This window comes from Geotrypetes seraphini, chromosome 3 (genome assembly GCF_902459505.1).
Source record: "Geotrypetes seraphini chromosome 3, aGeoSer1.1, whole genome shotgun sequence".
NCBI lineage: Eukaryota > Metazoa > Chordata > Amphibia > Gymnophiona > Dermophiidae > Geotrypetes > Geotrypetes seraphini.
In genome coordinates, this window is record NC_047086.1 from 56,796,505 (window position 1) to 56,822,435 (window position 25,931).

At 41.6% G+C, this 25,931-nt stretch overlaps 1 protein-coding gene across 5 annotated transcripts in view; it reads right to left on the reverse strand.

The window, feature by feature from the left end:
- The window catches only part of ADGRB3 (adhesion G protein-coupled receptor B3), a 1,500,610-nt gene that overhangs the window by 333,992 nt on the left and 1,140,687 nt on the right, over nucleotides 1-25,931 (reverse strand). For all 5 annotated transcript variants that reach the window (XM_033937354.1, XM_033937350.1, XM_033937352.1 and 2 more), the window contains 2 exons: nucleotides 11,200-11,326; nucleotides 7,128-7,231 (listed from right to left, as the gene is read on the reverse strand). In XM_033937354.1, the coding sequence (XP_033793245.1) occupies nucleotides 7,128-7,231; nucleotides 11,200-11,326 (231 nt within the window). The remainder of the gene's footprint in view (nucleotides 1-7,127; nucleotides 7,232-11,199; nucleotides 11,327-25,931) is intronic.

Consider the following 25,931-nt stretch of genomic DNA (forward strand, 5'->3'; position numbering starts at 1 on the left):
AATTAAAGTCATGGGATAGGTGGCAAAGTTCAGTTATGGATTAGGAATTGGTTATCAGATAGAAAACAGAGGATAGTGTTAAATCTAAGTTGTTTTTTTTAAAGTTTATTAGGATTTTATATACCGCCTATCAAGGTTATCTAAGCGGTTTACAATCAGGTACTCAAGCATTTTCCATATCTGTCCCGGTTGGCTCACAATCTATCTAACGTACCTGGGGCTATGGAGGATTAAGTGACTTGCCTAGGGTCACAAGGAGCAGCGCGGGATTTGAACCCACAACCCCAGGGTGCTGAGGCTGTAGCTTCAACCACTGCGCCACACACTCCTCCATTTTTCTCAATGGAAGAGAGTAAACAGTGGAGTTCCGCAGGGATCTGTACTGGGACAGGTGCTATTTAACTTATAAATAATATGGAACTTGGAACGACGAGTGAGGTGATTAAATTTGCAAATGACACTAAATTGTTCAAAGATGTCAAAACACATGCAGATTGTGAAAAAATTGCAGGCAGACCTTAGGAAATTGGAAGACTGGGCATCCAAGTGGCAGATGAAATTTAATGTGTTCAAATGCAAAGTGATGCACATTGGAAAGAATAACCCAAATCACAGTTACCGGATGCTAGGGTCCACCTTGGGGGTTAGCGCCCAAGGATCTGGCGTCATTGTAGACAATACAATGAAACCTTCTGCCCAATGTGTGGCGGCGGCCAAAATAGCAAACAGAATGCTAGGAATTGTTTAAAAAGGGATTGTTAACAAGACTAAGGGCTCCTTTTACAAAGGTACGCTAAGCATTTTAGCACGCGCTAAACACTAACACATGCATGTTAGTCTATGTGTAGGGTCATGAAATAGTTAACTGTTGTTTAAAATATTGCTCTGGCCTACATAGCTGAAAACAGTGTATAATCTATTGACTTCATCTGCCTGAAATGTATGTCCCTGCCTTACCACATTGTAAGCTGAATGGATAAGAGTTTGAGCCATGATGTGCCCTGCCCTTCTGTACATGTAACATTTAGACCTGTAAGATTTAGATAAGCAGAGAAATGAGCTAGTTTCCTATAGGACTATAAGTTGTAGCCCTGAACCTATCATAAGTGCTGGCTTAAGACCAATAATAATTGTAGAAAGTTATAGAAGTAACAAATGAAAATTGTAGTTTTTGCATATATTAGTTTGCGAAAAGGGCATAAAAGTCTGTGTATTTCCTGTTTCTGACACTCTAGTAGGCGCGGCATGCTGTGAATAAACCTCTTGTACTTTCTTCACGCCTCTGACTTTGTGTGTCCAAGTGACCTTTCATATGGATGCGTTAGCGGTTAGCGCATGAATATTTAGCATGCACTAAAACAGGGGATAAGTGTTATAATGCCCCTGTATCACGCCATGGTGCAACCTTACCTGGAGTATTGCGTTCAATTCTGGTCTCCTTAACTCAAAAAATATATAGTGACACTAGAAAAGATTCAAAAAAGAGCGACCAAGAATGTAAAGGGGATGGAACTCCTCTTGTATGAGGAAAGACTAAAAAGGTTAGAGCTCTTCAGCTTGGAAAAGAGACGGCTGAGGGGAGATATGATTGAAGCCTACAAAATCCTGAATGGAGTATAACGGTACAAGTGGATTGATTTTTCGCTCCGTCAAAAATGACAAAGACTAGGGGGCACTCAATGAAGTTACAGGGAAATACTTTTAAAACCAATAGGAGAAAATATTTTTTCACTCAGAGAATAGTTAAGTTGTGGAACACATTGCCAGAGGTTGTGGTAAGACAGGATAGAGCAGCTGGTTTTAAGAAGGATTTGGACAATTTCCTGAAGGAAAAGTCCAAAGTCTGTTATTGAGAAAGATATGGGACAATCCACTGCTTGCCCTGGATCGGTAACATGGAATGTTGCTACTCTTTGGGTTTTGGCTAGGTACTACTGACCAGGATTGGCCACTTTGAGAACAGGCTACTGGGCTTAATGGATTGTTGGTCTGACCCAATAAGGCTATTCTTATGTATATGTTGCAAGCAAGGTTGCATGTGGAAATCTATTTGCATTGCTAATTTGCATGCACAACTTAATTGTTTAACAAGCAAATTAGCACTGATAATTGACAATTAACAAGTAATAATTTACAGTAATTGGCACTAATTAGAATTTATGCATAGAACTTTCCAAACGTATTCTATAAAGTGGTGCATACAAATTCTAGCGTGTGGATCTCAAAAGGGGGCATGGCTAGTGGAGGAGCACTGGTGAATTGTAAGTTTTCCTAAAAGTGCACTGTTATATGGCCAGTCCACGCACAACTTAGGCGCAAATATTTTAGCATCATACATAGAATATAGCCCACAGTACAAAAGCATGGATGCACGCTTTCTGTACACACAGGGGGAAATTCTGCATAGGACACCAGTTTCTGCAGCCGCCTAAGAAGCGGCTGAGAATCGTATACCAGCAAACTATATAGAATCACGACTGACTTAAGGGACAGACGCCCACCCTACCTAACCATCCCAATTATCTAACTGGCACTGTATCACAGGCACCGGTTAGAGAATCGCATCTGATCCCTTCCCATCAGCTGATTGCAGCAATGGAATCCCCCTTCCATGACCAGATGAGCAGCTGTGACAGGGAATCCATAAACTCGGCCGGCAGGATAGATGCCCAATCCCTCCTGCCACCCCCCCCCAATCCCCCTCTTAAAGTCCCCTGGCAGGAGGGATGCCCACTCCATCCTGCCGCCAGCCCTGTCGATTCCCTGACACTCACCTAACATTCCCCAACACCCACCCAACACTCCCCGACAACCACCTGACACTATCCGACACCCACCTGACATTCACCAACACCCACTCAACACTCCCCGACACTCCTCAGATATTCCCCTACACTCACTAGCATACCCTGACACCCCCAACACTTCCTCTAATCCCAACATCCCCCCTGACACCTCCCAAAACCCCCGTACCTTTAGGAGATGGCTGGCAAGAGGGATGCCCACTCACTCTTGCCTTCAGGCACACCTCTTCCAAATTGGTGCGACTTCACCTTCCTGGTATATTCTTGGATGCACTGGGGAGGGGCCTAAAGCTTTGATTGGCTCAGATGCATAAGGGGTCCTTAGGCACCTGGGCCAATTGGAGTCTTAGACCTCCTTCCCAGCACATCCCAGAATACACCAGGAAGGGGAAGTCCTGCCAATTTGGAAGAGGTGTGCCTGCCTGCTGGCTGTTTGAAATGTTGACCAGCTTTTTATTGGCCTACATTTCAGGTGTCTGTCATGGCCTTGGGGGATACCTAGGGCCACTTAAGCTCGCCCAAGGCTACTTCAGGGCGAAAACATGACCACACCCAGCCTTAGATGAGCTTAAGTGTACCTAGGCGCCTCGCTGTACCCACAACAGACGCCTATAGTGTAAGCAGCCTGCCTCGGACTTTTTTTTAGAAAACATGCTGGATAGTCAGTGTTAGGATGCCTACCACTGTCTACAATCAGGACACCATTTATAGAATTTGACTCACACTTTTTACATATATATTCAGATGTGCAATTTGGTTAAAATATTTAGACTAAAATGGTTAGGGCTCTTCTGCTTGGAAAAGAGATAGCTGATGATAGATATGATTGAAGTCTACAAAATCCTGAGTGGAGTAGAACAAGTACAAGTGGATCGATTTTTCACTCTATCAAAAATTACAAAGACTAGGGGACACTCGATGAAGTTACAGGGAAATACTTTTAAAACCAATTGCAGGAAATTTTTTTTCACTCAGAGAATAGTTAAGCTCTGGAACATGTTGCCAGAGGAGGTGGTAAGAGCGGATGGCGTAGCTGGTTTTAAGAAAGGTTTGGACAAGTTCCTGGAGGAATAGTCCATAGTCTGTTATTGAGAAAGACATGGGGGAAGCAACTACTTTCCCTGTGTCGGTAGTATGGAATATTGCTACACCTTGGGTTTTGGCCAGGTACTGGTGACCTGGATTGGCCACTGTGGGAACAGGCTACTGGGCTTGATGGACCATTGGTCTGACCCTATGAGGCTATTCTTATGTTCTTATGTACATAGAAACTGAGGAATAGGATGGCAGATAATGGCTAATCCGGTCTGCCCATTCACAGCACAGCACAGCACAGTTTTTGTCTCCATCACCTCTACTGGGAGTCTATTCCATGCATCTACCACCCTTTCTGTAAAAAAACGTATTTTCTTAGATTACTCCTGAGCCTATCACCTTTTAACTTCATCCTATGCCCTTTCATTCTGGAGCTTCCTTTCAAATGAAAGTAACTCACGTCATGTGCATTTATGCCATGTAGGTATTTAAATGTCTCTATCATATCCCCACCTTTCCTCCAAAGTTTACATATTGAGATCTTTAAGTCTGTCCCCATATGCCTTATGGCGAAGACTGCTGACCATTTTAGTAGCCTTTCTCTGGACCGACTCCATCCTGTTTATATCTTTTTAAAAGTACAATCTCCAGAACTGCACACAATATTCTAAATGAGGTCTCACCAGAGCCTTATATATGGTATCAATACCTCCATTTTCCTACTGGCCATCCTCTCCCTAGTTTTATAAAATTATCCCCATTAAGATATGCAAGTAGTTTCAATAGTCACACTTACATGGATAGTTTAGCTGAAAATATACATAAATTTATCCATATACAAGGGGCCGCTGTAAAATTCTCAGCCAATAAAGTTGGGGCAGTCTCCATTGAGGGCTATATATTTTGCCAGCGATTTTACACTTTTTCTTTCTGTATTTTTCTATATATATATATATATTGATTCTAGCGCGCGCTTAGCGCACACTAAATTGCCATGTGCGCTGTATGCTAACGCCAGCATTGAGCTGGAATTAATTCTAGCCGCGTAACGTGGGTTTAGCGTGCGCTAAAATTCAGCGTGTGCTAAAAACGCTATCGCAGCTCAGTAAAAGGAGCCTTAAGTGTATAGTCCTCGATGGAAACTGTCTCCGTTTTATTGGTTGGGCTGAGACCTTTTCATCGGCCCCTTGTAATTATATGCATTTGTTAACTATTAAATATTTACTTTGATATATTTCTACTGAACAGGAAATACAAGGTAATTTAATATTTACCTTAAAACAACATTTTGGCCCAGATTCTATAAATGGCGCCTAACTCAGTAGGTGCCTAGCATAGCAGCACCTACCACAAGTCAATCAAAGGTGCCATTTGTAGAATCATGCCTAGCAGCACCTAAATTGACTTAGGAACCGGTAGGTATCATAATGTTAGGTGCCATATATTAAATCAGGGTTTTCTTGGCCTAATATATTGACGCCTAACATAGAGGCCTACCGGAGCCTAAATCAGTCTAAACCAGGCTAGGCACCTAACTTAATTTTTTGTTAATTGGTGCTAATGATTGAAAGAAGCATTAATAATCATTTTTAAAAAAAATAATGAATTAGGTAGTAGACGCCTAACTCAGTAGGTGACTACCGCCCCACAGAAGGCATCTACACTGAGGTGCCTACTGGTACCTACATGAAAAGTAGGCATGGTTAGGCATGGAGTTTGGGTTTAGACCAGGAATGGGCAACTCCGGTCCGCGAAGGCTGGAATCCAGTCGGGTTTTCAGGATTTCCCCAATGAATATGCATTGAAAGCAGTGCATGCAAATATATCTCATTGGGGAAATCCTGAAAACCCGACTGGTTCTGGCCCTCACGGACCGGAGTTGCCCATCCCTGGTCTAACTACCTAATTCATTATTTTTTAAAAAATGATTATTAATGCTTCTTTCAATCATCAGCACCAACTAACAAAAAATTAAGTTAGGTGCCTAGCTTGGGAGGCACCTACCGGTAGGCGCCTTTTATAGAATCGGGGCCTTTGTGCTTACTTTTAACTAGTAGTCCAAGAAAGATATACAAAGGGTCCTTTTCCTAAGCAGTGGTAAGCACTAGCACAGGGGTCTCAAAGTCCCTCCTTGAGGGCCGCAATCCAGTCGGGTTGTCAGGATTTCCCCAATGAATATGCATGAGATCTGTGTGCATGCACTGCTTTCAATGCATATTCATTGGGGAAATCCTGAAAACCCGACTGGATTGCGGCCCTCAAGGAGGGACTTTGAGATCCCTCTAGCATGTGCTTACTGCAACTTAAAAGGGCTTACTGTGGAATATGCTCAGGCATCTTTTTGAAAGTTTCAAACTAGCATGCACTGCCTGCATGCTAAAAATAGATTTTTTACTTTCTGGTTGAGGGAGTGTGTTTGTACTAATCAGTTAGGGCATTTACACTGCTGCATGTTGAACAATGTAGGATTAGGGCATAAGCCACTACCGCCTACAAAATAGGTAGTGATAAGTGCTTATGTGGTAATTGTTCACAGTCAAATAAACGTAAGGGAGATTACTAAAAATGCAATGTAATGAAAATAGAGATCAAAGTGTTTCAAACAAAAATAATAAAGATCTCTAAACAAACTCTAAAGATGGCTTTAACCTTGGAAATCACATTATGCGAGAGTTAACATACACTCAGAACTGTGTAATCACGCCAAGGAGGACTCAAAGTCCCTATAGCAAGACCCACCATCCAATCAGTGCACATGAAAAATTTATAAGTTTTCAATGGCCACATCAGCAGATAGTCATTAATTGAAAAAACAAAATAGAAAATTATTTTACTGTTGTGGTAAAAATGACCTTAGTGAAAAAAGAAGGCCTTAGGGCTCCTTTTACGAAGCCGCGTTAGCGGCTTTAGCGCGCGCGACTTTTAATCACGCGCTACCCCCGCGCTAGCCAAAAAACTACCGCCTGCTCAAGAGGAGGCGGTAGCGGCTAGCGAGTCTGGTTAAACCACTACCTTGCCTTCATAAAAGGAGCCCTTAGCTAGTGTCTGGGAGAAAACTCATGCAAGGGTATGTTAAGGCCATTTTCTATGACAGCTTACCAAAAAGACCCTCAAGTTAATTACTTTAATCACACTGGATGGTTTCATAGGTGCACACTTTTTTTTTTTATTTTAATACTACTAGCAGTTCGTACATTAAATTGAGACATGTGAAACATATTTAAATTTCTTCCAACCTCTTCAAAATAATGGTGCATGTTTATTTACATTCATAGATTAATTACATACCTCCATAGTGCTGCATAGACTACTGCAAGGGTGATTAAGGCCAAACAAGAAAGACCACAGCCAATTATTAGAGTTACAGAAGGAGAGTTTGATGCTTCCATGATCTATAAATTAGAGAAAATGTGAAGAAACATTACAAAAGGATTATGTACTACTGATCAGTTTGCAGACTTGACCCCATAATAGAAGCTATGAGAAAGATGTTTATCATTACTGTCTACATTATCAATTTTTGAAGGTTTTTAAATTTCATTGGGCCTTAGCATGCCCCTTACGCAGGTCTTTCTCACATGCCAATGCTACTTATGCTGCGGCTGGAAAATGACACATTTCTCTTTTTTCAAATGAATGGCCATGCACTAATTTATCCATTAGCATGCAGCCATTATAAAAACTTACTGCATGAGCCCCTACTTCCACCTATTTTGTAGGCTGGAAGGGTCCCTGCACTACCCCCACTCTAATCAGTTAACACCGAGCAATACTTCAGGTGTTAACTGATTATTAACATTGTTACGTCTCCTATTTTTTCAGTGCCCGGTGTCTGCGCACGAGATAGGTAATTTACTGTGGGATGCTAGCACATGGCCCACGGTATGCCTTTTTAACATGCGGTAAGTGTGTGCTAGCGCTGACTGCAGTTCAGTAAGAGGACCCCACTGCGTTTCATTTTAACCCAACAGGTTCCTTCAGAGCTTCCAGCTCAGTTAATGGCCCTCCTTTGCCACAAATCTTCATTACCTGTTTTCCATCATTTCATATTGTCCATGTGGTTAGCATGCGGCAATGCAAAAACTAAAACATGATGCTTTAGTGTGTCTCATGTTACACAAATTTATGCTGTGTTACGCAGGCAAAAGGGCCTAGCACAGCTTAATAAAAGGATCCCATAAACATTGGATTTTGCTGCTAGATAGCACTGTTGAGTGATGGCTGGGGCTTTTCTCATCCTGGAGGATATGAATCAGTGGTTCCCAACCCTCTGGGGGACCCCCAGCCAGTCGGGTTTTTTAAATATCCTTAATGAATATGCATGAGAGAGATTTGCATATAATGGAAATGGCAGGTATGCAAATTCCTCTCATGCATATTCATTAGGGATATCTTGAAAACCCAACTGGCTGTGGGTCCCCCAGGGCAGGGTTGGGAACCACTGATATGAATGCTACTCCTACAGCATCAATGGCCCATTCAGCCCAGAAAGCAAAATCCTTGGCTAAGGAAAAGCAGTCAAGTCCTCTCCATGGCTGCACACAACATTGAGAAACCAGATTGGGCCTAATTGTCTTTCTTCTTCATTATCAGCAATGCAAAACATGGGCCTCAAAAAACTGGTCATATCACATGTCATTATGTTAAAGATCACATATCACCCTACTAGCTTAGGGCTTCTTTTACAAAGCCGTGGTAGTGATTTTCCCATGGCAAATGCACCGAAGTCCATAGGAATTGAATGAACTTCAGTCTATTTGCCATACTGGTACTCCAGATGCGGCTTTGTAAAACGGGACCTTAATTTGTGCTTAGTAGATTACTGAAATCAAAATGTATTAGTGACTCATAAAGTAGGATATTAGTGCATGATGTAGAATAATTTAATATCAAGATAAAATACTTTTATAAAGCAGTGCTTTAACCAAAGAAAAAATTTCATACATAGTTTAAATTTCATCTATCCAGTGGAGAACAAATAGCCTGGTCAATAGTCATGATGCATGATCATAATAATAATAATAATTTTATTCTTATATTCCGCCATACCAAAAAAGTTCTAGGCGGTTCACAACAAGGTGAACGCACAGTAATATTTAGCATGAACTAAAACGGTAGCATGCCTTAGTAAAAGGACCCCTTTGTGACCAAATTTAGAGTACAAAGAGGATCAGAGTCTTTATGTGGCTGTTTTCTGTAAATTGCATTTTCTACTTCATTTGTTTACTTTTTACAACTATTATTAATATCAATATTAACACCAAGGCACTTTGTTACAATAGTCCATTAGGTTGCAAAGTCCTGGGCTAAATTTGCTAGTCATTTAAATGGATAATTTTAGAACTGGCCACATAAGTGGGCACAGTTGGTATTAGGGTTGTGTGTGGCCAAAAGATTTCAATTTTTTATGATCTTATGCTTTTTTGTTTGTTTTATTAATTTGCTTTTCATATGCACAGTAGAATACACTAACATATGCTTAATCAATTGTTCATATGTTCATCTATAGGTACCTAAATGAACTACATTGGGCCTGAATGAATCCACATACCAGCTGGTCCAGATGGTATACATGTAAATGGCAACAATTTTCCAAAGAATAAGGACATGTGTACTTTTCCATCTAAAATTTCCACTTATAAAGTGATGGCAGCTATATGCATATATTTAAGCTTGCTTTAAACCTAGGCAAATATACTTGTATGTCTCTTACATTTACATATACGAGTTGATGCTAAAAAGTTATTAGTCCAACCAACCAACTTCTTAAATTCTGAGTATTATTTTGCCACTGTAGATGAAAAGAGTGTTATGTCACCTCCCCCCCTTTTTACAAAACTGTGAAAGCGGTTTATAGTGCAGGCTGGTGCGCTGAATGCTCTGCGCTCCTCCTCAGACTTATAAAGTTCCTATGCATGTCGGGAACAGCGCAGAGCATTCAGTGCGCTGGCCTGCACTAAAAACTGCTTCCGTAGTTTTGTAAAGGGGGGGGGGGGATTGTTTATTTTGTTAAGGGCCAATCTATATTTTGATATTGTTTCAGATCATTGATTGAACCATGTCCGCATCATTCTCTTCTTGGTTGGGCTGAGAACTATTCAACACTATTCATATTTTGCCAAAAGGATATATGCAAATTGTAAACACCACCCAACTTTACCCATGGAAATGTTCACTTTATAATATTCTTAAAAGTATGCATAGAACCTCTGTTGATAAATGTTTTTATAGAGGATTATAGCACATTAATTTTGATACGGCCCTGTCTATACATAAAACTCCGTTTTACACTGAAGACCCTTTCTAAAATTTCCTCCTTATCTTTTAGTTGTCTGCTTTATCTTTTAACATTTATTAAAACCTGTTGTAAATAAGTGTCATATTTTTGACTCTTGAATATCAAGGCCATAACATATATAGTATGCTCCATAAGCAAACTTAAGAAATCTAGACTTAGCGGATCAGTGTTATTTTACATGAATAACAGTTTGGAACTAAATAAAATGACCTTGAAAAATAAGCCCCATTAAATGCCTTTAAGTAATCACATCTCTGCTATACTAACTTCAAAAATTAACAAGATTGGTAAAGGTGACATATTTGGATTTGGATCTTGAGTTTGAACTCGGGGCATTGCTTAGTTAAACAATATGTTGACAGGGGGATTGAGGGGTGCAGAACACATTAAGCATGGCTCTTGATATCTGGCATACTTGAGGGCCAATGTTTTTAGACAGGTATTGTCACTTTTTAAAGCAGTTTCATTATCACCTCTCTCTCTCTTACCATATCAGATTTAACCTAACTTTGACAAAAATTCAAAGTTAAAGTGCTTGTTGATATATTTCACTATAGTTCTTTCGAACTGGACATTCCTTTCCTTGGGTGTAAATGGACAGTATAGGGAAAAAAAAAAAGCTGTTCTGAATATGGCCAATGCAGATCTGCAATCTGTTTAACAATCTAGGCTTTCATTCCACTAGTAACAGTAAAATCGTGTGCATGTGCATTCCTTTAAAATGATTTACACCTTATGGACAACCATTAGCTGGATCAAAATTAAAGTTCTGAAATAATCTGTATTGAAATTTAAACCTTTAAGATACCCTTTCCATATACATATATATTAACAGTTGGTAGAAGATTCCAATTCAGTAGGATATTTCAGAGTTTATATCAGTGAATTCAGACTTCATTTCATAGCCAGATAACGGGAGACCAGTATTATTTTGTTTACATGTGATTATTTAACATACTGTATCTCTCTATCCACTACTGAAATCGGTCTTGAAGGTGCATTGGAGAGAAGCTCCTCTGCCTGTACATTTAAACTGCATTTTTTTCCCCCTTTGTTACTTACTATTTCTCTAGGCTGCTGAGCCAAAATGGCGAAGGTAGAGAGACGATCACATAAGCATTTCGTATGGGATGCATCGGTAAGCACAGTTTTACATCCCTGGGTGGACCAGGTTCCTAAAGAGTCGTTCCTGAAAGGGGAAAAAAATCGGAATAATTACGCTTGACGGTCAATTCTGTGCAGTCAACAGAACAGAGCAGACGGGTTCGCCTGTTTGCCGTATAGAAGAGCTCTACTTGTTGTTGACTACTATAGCGCTTAATTTAGATGCATCAACTGTCCAGATGTGCGGCACAAGAGAAAGGAGGCGGCGGAGCAGCAGCGGGGCGAGAGCTGTCCAGCGTTTGGGTGCTGAATCCTGGCAGGGCAGCTGCGATGCAGCGACAAACAGTTACTAGCAGAAATAATAGCAGAAGCAGCAGCAGCAGCATCTCAGCCAACGTTTTCATCCAGGCATCGAAGCTGCAAAATTATACCTTTTATTTTCCCGCACAGTATCCAACTCATTCCCTGTGTCTTTATATTACTGCATATTGCTCCGTCCCCTCGGGGTGTTTCACTGCATAGACTCGACTATTGTTTCCCCCCCCCCCCTTTTTTTTTTCCACGGTGCTAGGACCTCTCTCGGCTTGATTAATTAGAAGCAGTCGGATGCTTCCTGAAGGGGAATTTCGCCATGGAAAGGGGCAGCGTTGGATTGCTGGGCTCTGCCTGCGCAGGAGCTCCGGCAGGAGAGGAGGAGGGGGAGGTGGGAGGGATAGAAAAAGCTCACCTCAACGCGGCGACGGGCGGACGGACAGACACTGACAGCGAGATAGACCCAAACCCACGATGTTTCTCCACACATGGCGGCCTTTCCTACCAGCACGATTCCCTTATCTCTTAGGGGTACAGGTTTCCTTCGCCTCTTTTCCTATTCATTTTGCTACAAATACTAGCCTTCCTGCTCAGATCCCCCTTCTCACTTTAAATTGTTTCCCACGCCGAGAAACACAACTTACTATTTTTCGCCACCCCGTCAGAACAATACAAATGGTATAACCCCCCACGTTTTCCTTGTGCAGAAAGAGAATCCCCCCCCCCCCCATGAACTAATAATATTCAGCACCCTTTTAACTGAACTGTGCTAGCAGCATTCCTGCAAGAGGAATAAAAGTCTAGGTTTCAAACTGTTTAGTCCTGCGACCTGTACACACGTCTGGGTTTGAGTCTAAATATTGGATTTCTCTTTAATATGTTAAGCCTGCATCGATTTCAGGAACTCTTGCCTTCAGCAGCCACCCCCACACTTTTATTGTACAGTCCTCTAGTATTCATTCTCATGCAGGGGCGGGGAAAAAAAGGACTTTATGATAAGAAGAGGTGTAGGAGCGATCTGACCAGGTCTAACTTTCCATATCCTGGTAAAATTACACAACAAAGTTTGAATATGTGTTGTTCCTACATCCCTTCTAAATAAGATAGCATGCCCTGCTGCACTTACACTTGTGATATAATATATTGCTTATTATTCATTTTTTAACACTATCATTGTGTTCAGGTTGTGCATACCAGAGTTGTACTGAACATACAAAATTCAAATTAGATGTTCCAAACTACAAAAGGAGAAAACAAACAAATCCTGAGTGGTTTAGGCCAGAGGTCCCCAACTCTGTTCTGGAGGACCAACAGGCCAATCGGGTTTTCAGGCTAGCCCTAATGAATATGCATGAAGCAGATTTGCATGCCTGTCACTTCGATTATATGGAAATCTCTCTCATGCATATTCATTAGGGCTAGCCTGATTGGCCTGTTGGTCCTCCAGGATAGGGTTGGGGACCACTGGTTTAGGCACTCTGTTCAATTTTCTGTTTCACTTTCCTATTTTGGCTTGCAACAATATATTTCAGACAATCAGCAGAACCAGCATACAATCTGATTTCGTTGAATGTTTAAAAACAGGGAAGAGTTTGTAAAAAAGAATGAAAAATGAATTAAAACAAAAACAGAAAATATTAAGCCAGATTCATTATCATTCTAGCAAACCCCAAAATATTGCATTAAGGCAGTGTTCTTCAACCACCAGTCCATGGACCAGTGCCGGTCCACAAAAATTTCCTGCCAGTCCACAGGGCCAGCACGTGCATAAGTACCAAAACAGTGTTCTTCAACCGCCGGTCCACGGTGCGATCGATGCGGCATTATCTTTGAGCCAGCTCCCTCTTCCTAACTGATTCAGTGCACAAAGCCACGGGCAGTGGCTCCTACGGGCATCCTGCGCCTGAACCGGAAGCCTTTTCTCTGATGTTGCAACGTCAGAGGGAAGGCTTCCAGATGAGGCACGGGACGTGCAAGGTGAAATTAGTACTATTATGGGGGGCGGGGTCTGGGGTGGACATTGGGTAGAGATGGGCGGGGTCTGGCCCATGTGGTCTTCAACCGCCGGTCCACGGACCGATGCCGGTCCATAGAATAATTCTTTTATTTCTGCTGGTCCATAGGTGTAAAAAGGTTGAAAAACACTGCATTAAGGCACATTAAAAAAAAAAAAAAAATCAAACTACAATCTAGGATGCATCAGTTTATTTTATTGCCTTTCAGGCCTTCTGTCTTATTTTTGACATATAGTCAAGGCCAAATGAAATACATTTATTTGAACTGATTAAATATTAAAGATGAATGAAAAACTAAATGGACAACATGTTTTATAAACACTACAGCAATATTATTCATTCAGGTTTGAGTCTCGGTGCGATAATGTAAAAAGGTGCAAAGCGGTGTGTTGTAAAGCCATTTAACACCACAGCTTTCAAGATAGTGCCCTTACAGATACCTCTGGCTACTGACACTATGAAACTGTAAATCTCATTAGAGAGCCCTTTTGCTAAAGGGTGTTAAGCCTTACATGCATTTACTATGTGAAAAAAAAGCTTACTGCAAAACACATTAAAGTGTTTTGTAGTAATTTGCCAGTTTGCATGCAAAGCATTTTTGGGCTAGATTCACAAACCTTGTTTCCTTGCCCAATCCGTGGCCGATCCGTTCAGGCCCGACCAATTCACCAAACAATAATATTTAAATGAGGGCGGTCAGAAGAATACCCCCTCTGACCGCATGGATCGCTAGTGTGCGATCCTGACACATGCACAGACCATCTGCTTTCCCTGTACATGGTCTGCGCATGCATTTGGTGTTCATTTTTTGCTGGTTTTTTTGCTTTGTTTTGTTTTACTGGCCCTGACACTCCTGCTCTGGAAGGGCGATCCCCGGCATTAATAACTGCCAGTATTATTATTATTATTTTTTTTACATCCCTGCAATTTTTGACTCTCCCGCTCTCTGCCGCCCTTCCACGCAGTGCGAGCCCATGGTTTTAAAGCGGAGCTGCACTGCGGGGAAGGGCGGCAGAGAGCGGGAGAGTCGGGGCAGCAAGAGCAGGGCTCAGCTGGAAGGGCCAGAGAGCAGAGCGGCAGAGATGGGGCCTGAAACTGTCTTGTCATATAGGGAGGGCTAAAGGGAGGAAAAACCCCACAAGGCTGTGTCCCTGTATGAAAGCATAAACACACTCTCCTGCTCTCTGCTGCCCTACCCCACAGTGCAGTCCCGCTTTAAAACCACGGGCTCACACTGCGGGGAAGGGCAGCAGAGAGCAGGGCTCAGCTGGAAGGGGTGTTTGTGTGGGAAATTTAGCTGGGAAAAGAGCAGAGCGGCAGAGATGGGCTGCAGGGCTGGGATTTCAGGCCCGAGGACAGTCGGAAAGGACGCTTGCGACTGGTCCCCAGCAGTCACTTTTTGTGTTGATCGGCCAGCCCGGTTGATTTCAAAAATTTGTGTTATGAATCGCATCCCTGCCTACTTTTGCATGCCGTTCCCCTCATTTGCATGCGCGCATCGGAATCGGATCAGCAGAGAGGTAAGTAAATCAGGCCACAAAGCATCGGTACACAATCAGTTTGCTTAGTGAATCTAGCCGTTTTTAAAATATTTTAGGGAGTGAATGTGTCATGAGCGGTGACTAGGCATGGAAACGTTATCCAGCTAGCCTGTTCCATAGTAGTGCACACTTCCCCCATGTTCTATATATCATATCCAAAACTGCATGCCAAAATTTGGGCACATATTCAATATGCACACACAACTTATTTAATGAGCCTATAACTAGTAAAAATTGGGTGAACATAAGAACATAAGCAATGCCTCCGCTGGGTCAGACCTGAGGTCCATCGTGCCCAGCAGTCCGCTCACGTGGCGGCCCAACAGGTCCAGGACCTGTGCAGTAATCCTCTACCTATACCCTTCTATCCCCTTTTTCAGCAGGAAATTGTCCAATCCTTTCTTAAACCCCAGTACCATACTCTGCCCTATTACGTCCTCTGGAAGCGCATTCCAGGTGTCCACCACTTGTTGGGTAAAGAAGAACTTCCTAGCATTCGTTCTGAATCTGTCCCCTTTCAACTTTTCTGAATGCCCTCTTGTTCTTTTATTTTTTGAAAGTTTGAAGAATCTGTTCCTCTCTACTCTCTCTATGGCTATGTCCTAGTCTATAAGAATTGGTGTCCAATTTTTCTAACATCTTGAAAGGGGTGTGACCAGGGGCATTTCAAACATTTGTATGTGGAATTGCAAATTTTGGCCTAAGTACGACAATCTTGAGTACCAGCATTTATCCTTGGTATCAGCGGGTGTAAGTCCAGAGCTCAAAATTTAGGCACGGGATCCATGGCTAAATACTATTCTATATAAGGCACACACCCTTTAAACTTTATAAAATAGTGCTTAGTGATGAATTTTTGCAGTGTCTAATTTTTGGCACTGTTTATTGAATTCCCTCCTAAGTGGATAATGCAGACTTAACATAAAAGCACTTACCACCGAATTCTGTAAATGGAAGCTTAAGTTCTGCATGTAAATCAATGTGCAAAGACAATTTGTGAACACAGTTAATTGAATAATTAGCCTAATTGTCACCAATAATTGACAATTAGCACACTGTAATTGACACTAATTTGTACTAATTAAAAGTTATGCACACAAATAAGGCTTAGATTCACTAAACCTTCCGATCCTGTACTGACGATCGCAATACCGGTTTTACTAGTTTTGCGATCGTTCCCCGACCCTGACCCGATTCATTAAATAATGCCCCCGATGCCCGCCGCCATCGCTGCTTCAAAATATGGCAGGAGGGATTCCCACTCCCTCCTGCCATCAGACCGACTCACCCCTGAAAACCCCCAAAAACAAACGGCAGGAGGGATGCCGACTCCCTCCTGCCACCAGATGCCTCCTCCCCCTCCAATGACGTGTCTAGGCCTTAGGCTCTGCCCCGGTGCATGGGGAAGGGCCAAAGGCCCCTATTGTCTCAGGCGCCTCGAGCTCCTCCCTTGGGAGGAGCATGAGGTGCCTGAGCCAATCAGGGACTTCCTTAGTGAGTAGCCTATATTGGCCATTGCTTTGGCCTCCGTGCAAATCATTTGAATGCAAAAAATATAGTGAATCAATCGCTGTTTTAAAATCAGCCAGGAATCGGCCAACAGCAATTGAATCGCTATCTTTAGTGAATCTGGGCCTAAGAAAGTGATTCTATAGGAAGTATGCACTAGTTGCAGTACATAAGTTTGAAAAGGGGGAGGGGAGCAGGGGCAGATCATGGCATTCCTAAAGGTTATGTGCATTGTTATAAAATATGCCTGGTCCATGCACAACTTAGACACAGGTATTTGGGTCTGGTTTTAGTTGGTCTAAATGAATGTGTTTAAAAGTTATGCAAAGTACTGGAACTTAGGCCCTCTTTTACAAAGGTGCGCTAAGTGTTTTAGTGCGCATTTAGTGCACGCTGAATCAACATGTGCGCTAACCACTAACGCATCCATAGGATAACATGCACGCATTACCGTTTAGCGTGCGCTAATACAGCACGCTAAAAAGCATAGCACACCTTAGTAAAAGAGAGGCTTAGTGTTAATCTATAAAATATTATATTTGATTTTTTTAGGTGCCATTTAAAGAATCTGGCCCTTAGACCCTCTTTTACTAAGGTGTGCTATGCTTTTTAGTGCATGGTAAGCATTAGTGCGCACTAAACGCTAACACATGCATGTTAGTCAATGGACGCGTTAGCGTTTAGCACAGGCTAATCAGTTAGTGCACCTTAGTAAAAGAGGGGGTTAGTGCCTCCTAAATAGGAAGAAGTAACTGATCCCACATTATTATTATTATTTTGCAAATCCCATGCATTAATGGAAAAATTAGTATGGGGATTGCAATTTTTTTTATTTATTTATTTTTTTTAATTAAAAGCCCAAAATACTGATGCATTAAATCTGGGCTTAGTACTTGGAAAATTATCATGTAAAAATGCATTAAACTCATATTTTAATGCATTTTGTAAAAGGGCCCCTTGGTTTCTTTAGTAAGGGAATTATGTAAAATAAAACTATCCCTTTCACATTTACAGTATTTAATAAATCACATATCAAAAGAATATCTAGGCATTTTACATAAGTATACTGTATAATTAAAATAGAAATTGGGAAGGGAAGCAAAATAAGGATTCCTAGGTTACAATTCAATTAAAATATATATAAGTCCATAAGGCATGATAGGAAAGAGATATTACACTAAGGTATTTTTTTAGAAGCTCTATTCTTGTTTTAGATGTCTGAAAATGGGCAATTGTAATTCCGCATTGCACGGATACCCAGATTCCCATTATACATAAAACCAGGACTGTCACGAGCCGGAATGTGCCCCATGCAACACGACTCCTTGAGCTCCCATCCTGCTCACTGAGTCACAACCAAGCAGGAGATGCAATGGATAGGATTGAATTTTGGAGCCCCTGCCTCCCTTGCAATCTCTACAGCCATACTGTCCACACATAGCTCACTACAGCCCTGTCTAACAGTTTAGTACATTCATATGGTAAGAGAGTGTGACCTGGGTGTGCTTGGGGCAAGATTACATAAAGGCCAAAATATGGAGGTCCAACTCATCACAGAAGGTGAAGGAATGTTAATGTCCGAAAAGATGAGCATTGATATTTAGACCTGGTACTTGGCCCATCCAGATTATAGAAAAGTGCCCTGATTGAACAGTTTTCCACTGGATGAATTAAGGCATGTCTCCTTCTTAAGCCCCCTAGTGGTTGGCGTCCTCCTTTCTCTCTCCCAAATATGAAACTGGAAAGAGATAACAGGTTCTATGAATTCTTCAAGTATTATGGATATTTGTAACATTCTGAGGGGTAGACTAATGGATAGTGCAAAGGACTTAGAATAAAGAGACCCAGATTCAAATCCCAATTTACAAATACTTAAAAAAAATAAAAAATAAAAAAAAAATTGTGAGCCCTTCAGGAACACCACAGTACCTACTGTACCTGAGTATGTGAACTTGCAAGCCTGACGGCTATTGAAATGGTATGCATTCAGGTACAGTAGGTATTTTTCTGTTCCTGGTGGGCTAACAAGTTTTTTAAAAAATCAATAAACAGCTGAAGTGGGATTTGAACCTAGGGAAAATTCTTGAGCAGCTGATTTGTAACCTGTTCTGAGCTTCCTTAATTCTTAACCCTCTGCTCTAACCATAAGGCTAATCCCTAGCTCTGCATAGGTATCTGTATAGACATTTTATAAGATGGAAATTCCTATGAGAAGGTGCTGAAAAGTTCTCAGCCCAACCAACTGCCTAAATTCTGAGCATTATTTTGTCACTTTAGAGAATGACACGGTGACAAAATTCATCACCGTTCCCTCCCCGCGGATAACCGCAGGAAATAAACCCATGCCATTTTCTAGTGTCTATTTCAACCTCAGTCCTTCTACACCAGTATTCTTCAAAGCAAAGCTTGAGGATCAATGGTTGTGGCCATTCATACTCTGATTCTTATGGGAGCCAAGGATAATGAAGCCATTGTGACATCACTGATGTGATTGGCTCTTAGGCACTGGTGGAATGAGGCATTATGACATCACAATATCTGCTCTGGATACCAGAGACTGTCATTCTGTAGTGTCTATCTCAGCTTCAATCCTTCTACACCAGCATTATTCAAAGCAAAGCTTGCAGGTCAGTGGTTGTGGCCTTTCATACTCTGATTCTTCCCTCTTTCCTTAAAGAATGACATGAAGATGGTTTCTCGCGGTTATCCGCGGGGACGGGAACGGTGATGAATTTTGTCACCATGTCATTCTCTACTTTAGCTGAAAAGAGTGTTATTTTGTTTTATAAAGTGCCAATTTGCAGAACTATAATGCTATGTTTTGATATTGTTTCAGATCATTGATTGAATCATGTCAACAAAAAGTGTGGAATTTTCAAGTGTGGAACTCTAAGGCCCTCTTTTTCAAAAGTGCGCTAAGTGTATTATCGCGGATTTAGCATGCACTGAATCAATGTGTGCGCTAACCGCTAATGTGTCCATAGGATAACATGCACGTGTTAGCATTTAGCATGTGTTTAGCGCACGATATTTAGCATGCGCTAAAAAGCATAGCGCACCTTTGGAAAAGAGGGGGTAAGCTGTCATGAAGTTCTTATTCCTGCAGAAGATGACTCCAAATGAAATCCATGAATGTAGGATGTAAAAACATTGAGCGACAAATGCTCCACAGTGAATAACTGGTGTGCAAACTTTCAGCGTGGACATTTTGAGACTGAAGATTCAGCAAAGTCTGGGAGGCCTTAATCAGTGTCAACTCCTGAAATTGTTTGACCATGTCCATGACCTGATTTTGGCAAATTGGAAAATATTGGCTAAAACAATTGCTGAGACACTACTGATATCCAGGGAATGTGATGGGTGTATAATCCACAAGCAGCTGAGTATGCAGAAGCTATCAACAAAATGGGTGCCCAAATATTTGAATGTTGACAAGAAATTATGTCAAGATGATTTTGCAGCATTTTCAGTAAGCTGATGCCAACTTTTTGGAATGGCTAGTTACTGTTGATGAAACATGGTTGCACTACTATGATCCCGAGACAAAACAACAGTCCATGCAATGGTGACAGGTTCTCCAAGGGCAAGGAAATTCAAGACCCAAACGTCATCAGAAAAGATCATGGCCACAGTGTTTTGGGATCAGGAAGGTGTAATGACTGACTAACTGCCAAGTGGCCAATTAACTCAGAATACTACTGTAACTTGCTGTGCTGATTAAAGGAGGCATTGAAAGAAAAAAGGAGAGGGAGGGTGCCGAAAGAAGTTATCTTTTTGCAAGACAATGCTCCTGCTCATAAGGCTGGCAAAATGATGGATGTTTTGATGCAGTTGGCGTTTCAGTGCATAGACCATCCACCTTACTCACCAGATCTTGCTCCATCTGACTATTTTCTGTTTCCAAAACTTACAGAGTTTGAAAGGGGGGTAATTTTTGAGTGATTCAGAGGTGACTGCAGCAGCAGAGCAATATTTCAATGGCCAGAGTATTTTTTGGAAGGGTTACAGAAACTTCAAACACGGTGTGCCAAGTGTGTTGAACTTAGGGGTGAATACGTGGACTAACTTATAAGTTTCATAGCTCATCATTCCCTTCTTGGTTGGGCTGAGAACTGTTCAGCACCCCTTCATAAGCTGCCACATGGATGTCCATGACTCTTGTTCCTACCCCCCCCCCTGCATTCATAATTTGGACATTTCAATCTATAAAATGTATAGGTTCATAGACAACCCCGCGAAAGACAAAGGCGCGCGCCGACAACTGAGCGCAAGACGGAGGCGCGTGCCGAAGAAAATTACAGTTTTTAGGGGCTCTGACGGGGGGTTTTGTTGGGGAGCCCCCCCAGTTTACTTAATAGAGATCGCGCCGGCTTTGTGGGGGGTTTGGGGGGTTGTAACCCTCCACATTTTACTGTAAACTTAACTTTTTCCCTAAAAACAGGGAAAAAGTAAAGTTTTCAGTAAAATGTGGGGGGTTACAACCCCCCAAACCCCCGCCAACATGGCGCAATCTTTATTAAGTAAAGTGGGGGGGTTCCCCCCCCACACCCCCCTGTCGGAGCCCTAAAAACAGTAATTTTCTGCGGCGCGCACCTCCGCTCTGCGCTCAATTGTCTGCGCACGCCTTTGTCCCGGCGCGCTTTTGACCTGACACCAAATGTATATCCAGGCTGAACATTTCCAGCACATCTCACATGTATTTTAGAACAAGCTGTATCCTGTTCTAAAGTACATCTGAGATGGTTTATTAGGTACTTTAGCTAAATTGTGAGCCTTCGGGACAGATAGGGTAGCTTTTCTCAAGTACCTAATTTAATTTTACTTTGATATTTTGTAAACCGCTTATGTCAGTAAAACGCAGGAGAGGTATATCAAATCTTAAATAAACATAAACATTCATTTGTGATGTACTGACTTGGGGCTCCTTTTACAAAGGGCCTTAACGAGCGGAATAGCGCACACTAAAATGCCGCATGCGCTAGCCGCTACCGCCTCCTTTTGAGCAGGCAGTAGATTTTTGGCTAGCATGTGCTATAGCACGCGCTAATCCGGTGCATGCGGTAAAACCCGTAGTGCACCTTCATAAAAGGAGCCCTTGGGTGTCCTTTTTAAAATGCTGCTCCACACCACATAAAAAAGGGAAGGTTGTGGGTAAGAACATAAGAATTGCATCAGCTGAGTCAGAGCAGTGGTCCATCATGCCCAGCAGTCCGCTCACGCGATGGCCCTTAGATCAAAGACCAGTGTCCTAACTGAGACTAGCTTTATCTGCATATGTTCTGGTTCAGCAGGAACTTGTCTAACTTTATCTTGAATCCCTGGAGGGTTTTTTTCCCCCTATAACAGCCTCCAGAAGAGCGTTCCAGTTTTCCACCACTCTCTGGGTGAAGAAGAACTTCCTTATGTTTGTACGGAATCTATCCCCTTTCAACTTTAGAGAGTGCCCTGTCGTTCTCCCTACCTTGGAGAGGGTGAACAACCTGTCTTTATCTACTAAGTCTATTCCCTTCATTATCTTGAATGTTTCGATCATGCCCCCTCTCAGTCTCCTCTTTTCAAGGGAGAAGAGGCCCAGTTTCTCTAATCTCTCACTGTATAGCAACTCTTCCAGTCCCTTAACCATTTTAGTTGCTCTTCTAAGGACCCTCTCGACTAGTACCGGGTCCTTCTTCATGTACGCGACCAGTGCTGGACGCAGTATTCCAGGTGGGGGCATACCATGGCCCAGTACAGCGGCATGATAACCTTCTCTGATCTGTTTGTGATCCCCTTCTTAATCATTCCTAGCATTCTGTAAGCCCTTTTCGCCGCTGCCGCCACCCATTGCACAGACAGCTTTATTGACTTGTCAACCAATACTCCCAAGTCTCTTTCCTGGGGGGTCTTTCCAAGTACTGCACCGGACATCCTGTATTCGTGTATAAGATTTTTATTTCTGACATGCATCACCTTACACTTATCCATGTTAAACCTCATTTGCCATGTCACGGCCCATTTCTCGAATGTGTTTTGAATAACCTTACTGGGTCTGACCAATGGTCCATCAAGCCCAGTAGACTGCACTCACGCTGGCCAATCTGGGTCCCTAATACCTGGCCAAAACCCAAGGAAAAGCAATATTTCTCAATAACAGACTATGGACTTTTCCTCCAGGAAATTGTCCAAACCTTTCTTAAAACCATTCTGTGACTAGGGGGTACAAAATATAAGGTACCTTCAGGTCACTTGGAAAAGGGAAGGACTTGGAAAAAGCAGGCTTACATATAGCTTTACACTTTATGAGGGAATCAATCATTGGCAGTTTTTATATGCCGAAATTCGGATCCTTGTTGGGACGTTTTATCTATACAATATTTGTCCCATCACACTTGCCTTTTTTTTTTTTTACACGTATTTCTGTTAAGGCAAGTCCTTTCTCCCTCTCTTATCTATACAAAAAAAATTGTGCCGTTGGTTTGGACTGCCTATTTTCTGCACCTTACCCCCTCTTCTACTAAGCTGCACTAGCGTTTTTAGCACGCGCAGAAAGTTAGCGTGCGCTAACCCCATGCTACGCAGCTAAAACTAACATCAGCTCAATGCTGGCATTAGCGTCTAGCGTGCAGGGTAATTCTGCGCATGCTAAGTGCGCGCTAAAACCGTTATCGCAGCTTAGTAAAAGGAGCCCTTAGTGCTTAGCACACACTAATCATTAGCGAACATTGATGAATTCCCTCCTTAGTACCTGGTGCTAAATTTCGAGTAGTATTTAAAGATTTTCTCCCTTACCCTTATAAGTATTACGTTTAGGACTCAGGCAAACATTCAAAAGTTTCTTGGCGTTTTTGTATATTTTTACTTGCAGTATTTCTTTTGAAAACAGATTTTTTTTAATGCTTTTCTAAGAAGTCACAGAACAAAAGGTATAGCCTTTCAAAATTCTCAAGGCAAAAATCCCTTTTACAATTTATTTTTGCATGCTTGAAATATGTATGTGTGTATGTTTTTAAGTGACTGTTTCTCTTGCTGCTTATTCTTACATGAAACATTTCAGCACAAGATCAAAAGCCCTTCAACAAAATAGACTGTGGTATCATCAGCAGAGTGTTAAGATAATCTATGGAATCCTATTGAGTTTAAAGAACAAAAATCTGTTCAGTAATGCTTAATAAGAAAGAATGTGCAGACAGAATGACACAGTATATAATCTACTAGTTTTTTAGCCCATTACATTAACGGGTGCTAGAACAGTTGTTGTCACTTAAGTCAGTCTTTCTTTCTCCCTGCCCCCTTTCTTTCTTTCTGTCCCCTGAACAGAAACAGGCCAGGCCGACAATCATTTTGTGGCCGGTAACCACCACTTCAGGGCTTTAGCGCCAAATCCAGGCTATCAGTACACAGATCCTAACTGCCGGTGGATTTGGCGCTAAGGCCCTGAAGCAGTGGTTACCGGCCACGAAACGGTCGTCGGCCTGGCCTGTTTGTGTTCAGTGGTTTTTACCATTAATCATTCTCAGCTATTTTTTGTTCCCACCTGCTAACTTTAAACTTGTGCGAAAGTTTTTTGCCTATGATGCTTTGGTGGAAGAGGGTGGGTACGCCTCTCCTTATGTCTGAGGCTTTTCTTTCGCGTAAGTAATAAGCTAGCTTTCTTGGCTTATGTGGTGCTTTTGTTTTGGAGTGATTTTTTTGAATTTTTGTAATTTATGTAAACCAATTAGATGTAAATGGTATAGAAATTTTTAAAATAAATAAAATACTTATCAATTACTTGCACCAATTAAATCTATTAAACAAGTTAGATGCCTACATTGGCTAGGCATGCCGATGTAAACGCCTAGCTGTAGGCAACATTTATAGCATTTCCTTGTTAGTGCAATTCTATAAAGAGTCTGCATCCTTTATAGAATAGTTTTATAGAACTGTATGCAGCCAGATGCATGAACAAATCTCAATTGACACCAATTAACATCAATAATTGTTTGTTAGCATTTAATTATTAATTGTTAACAGCTCATTAGCTAATTAAATTGGATGCACATCAATGAAGCAGTCCCAAATTTGGGCACCATATATAGAATCCAGGGGTCTATGAATAGATTGAATGCCTGCCTACAATCTATATCTATTGACTCTACATCAACACATGAAAGCTTAACTTCCCAGAAATCAAGGTCCTATGGAAAAGGAAAATCTCTATGCTACCTTTGCCACTTTCACTAGTTTTGGATGGCATTATTCTTTCTATTAGCCATCAGGCACAGTCTAGGAATTATAATTGTGTATCTAAGTGTTCTGAAAATGAGCCTCCATGTCTAAATTCTAAAACACATTTGTTGTTCAGGTACCTTTCCATCAACTCTTTCGGTTTTGTTGTTTCCATTGATACCTTTCTTCAACAGACATGTTTATGATTCTACTTATCTGAGTTACATCTAGAAGATTACTATAATTCTCATTTTTTACAATAGGAAATCTAAGGAGAGCTATAGACATGACAGATAGTTCAGACCACTCCTATTACAGATATGCATTTTGAAATCATTTCATTTTAGTGCATAGTACAAATTTAAATATTCACTAAGGCTCCTAGCTTTCTAGCCAGCAGTTTAACCATCCCTTCTAACTGAAAACCCTACTCTGCCATCCTGTTTGTCAGTCTTGATTGTTTAGATTATAAGCTCACTCAAGCAGGGACTGTCTCCTTTGTGACTCTGTACAGTGCTGCGTACAGCTGGCAGCGCTCTAGAAATAATTAATAGTAATAGTAGTAGTATTTATAAGATCGTTGTGATGCATTCCCAGCACTTGGGGGAAGGCAGCTGTGCAATTAAGGGGGTTAGTTACTATTGTACATTAAAGCCCTGAGGCCCATATTCTATAAATGACGCCTTAAGTTAGATAGCAGTAGGCACCCTAGCAGTGCCCAATTTAAGTGGAAAACGCAATCTATAAAAATTAAAATTTTAAGAAATGTAGGCACCTAAGAAAAAGGTGCCTGCATTGCAGCTATGGAGGTGCTTTATGACGGCTAATGCCAGAAGTGGCATTAAGCATCATAAATCACCTCTTTAGCCGTGATTCACGGGAAAGGTAGGTGCCAGAAACGTAGGCTTTGAAAACCCTGACCTACATTTCTGGCGCCTACCTTTCACGAAGCCACAATTCTATAAAAGGTCTTATTGGGCATGATTGACACACATGATTGACACAAAATCGGTGGCCATTACTGGGCCTAATAATCTTCTCCGATCTGTGCCTTACTGGGCATAATAACTTTCTCCGATCTGTTCGTGATCCCCTCCTTAATCATTCCCAGAATTCTGTTCATCTT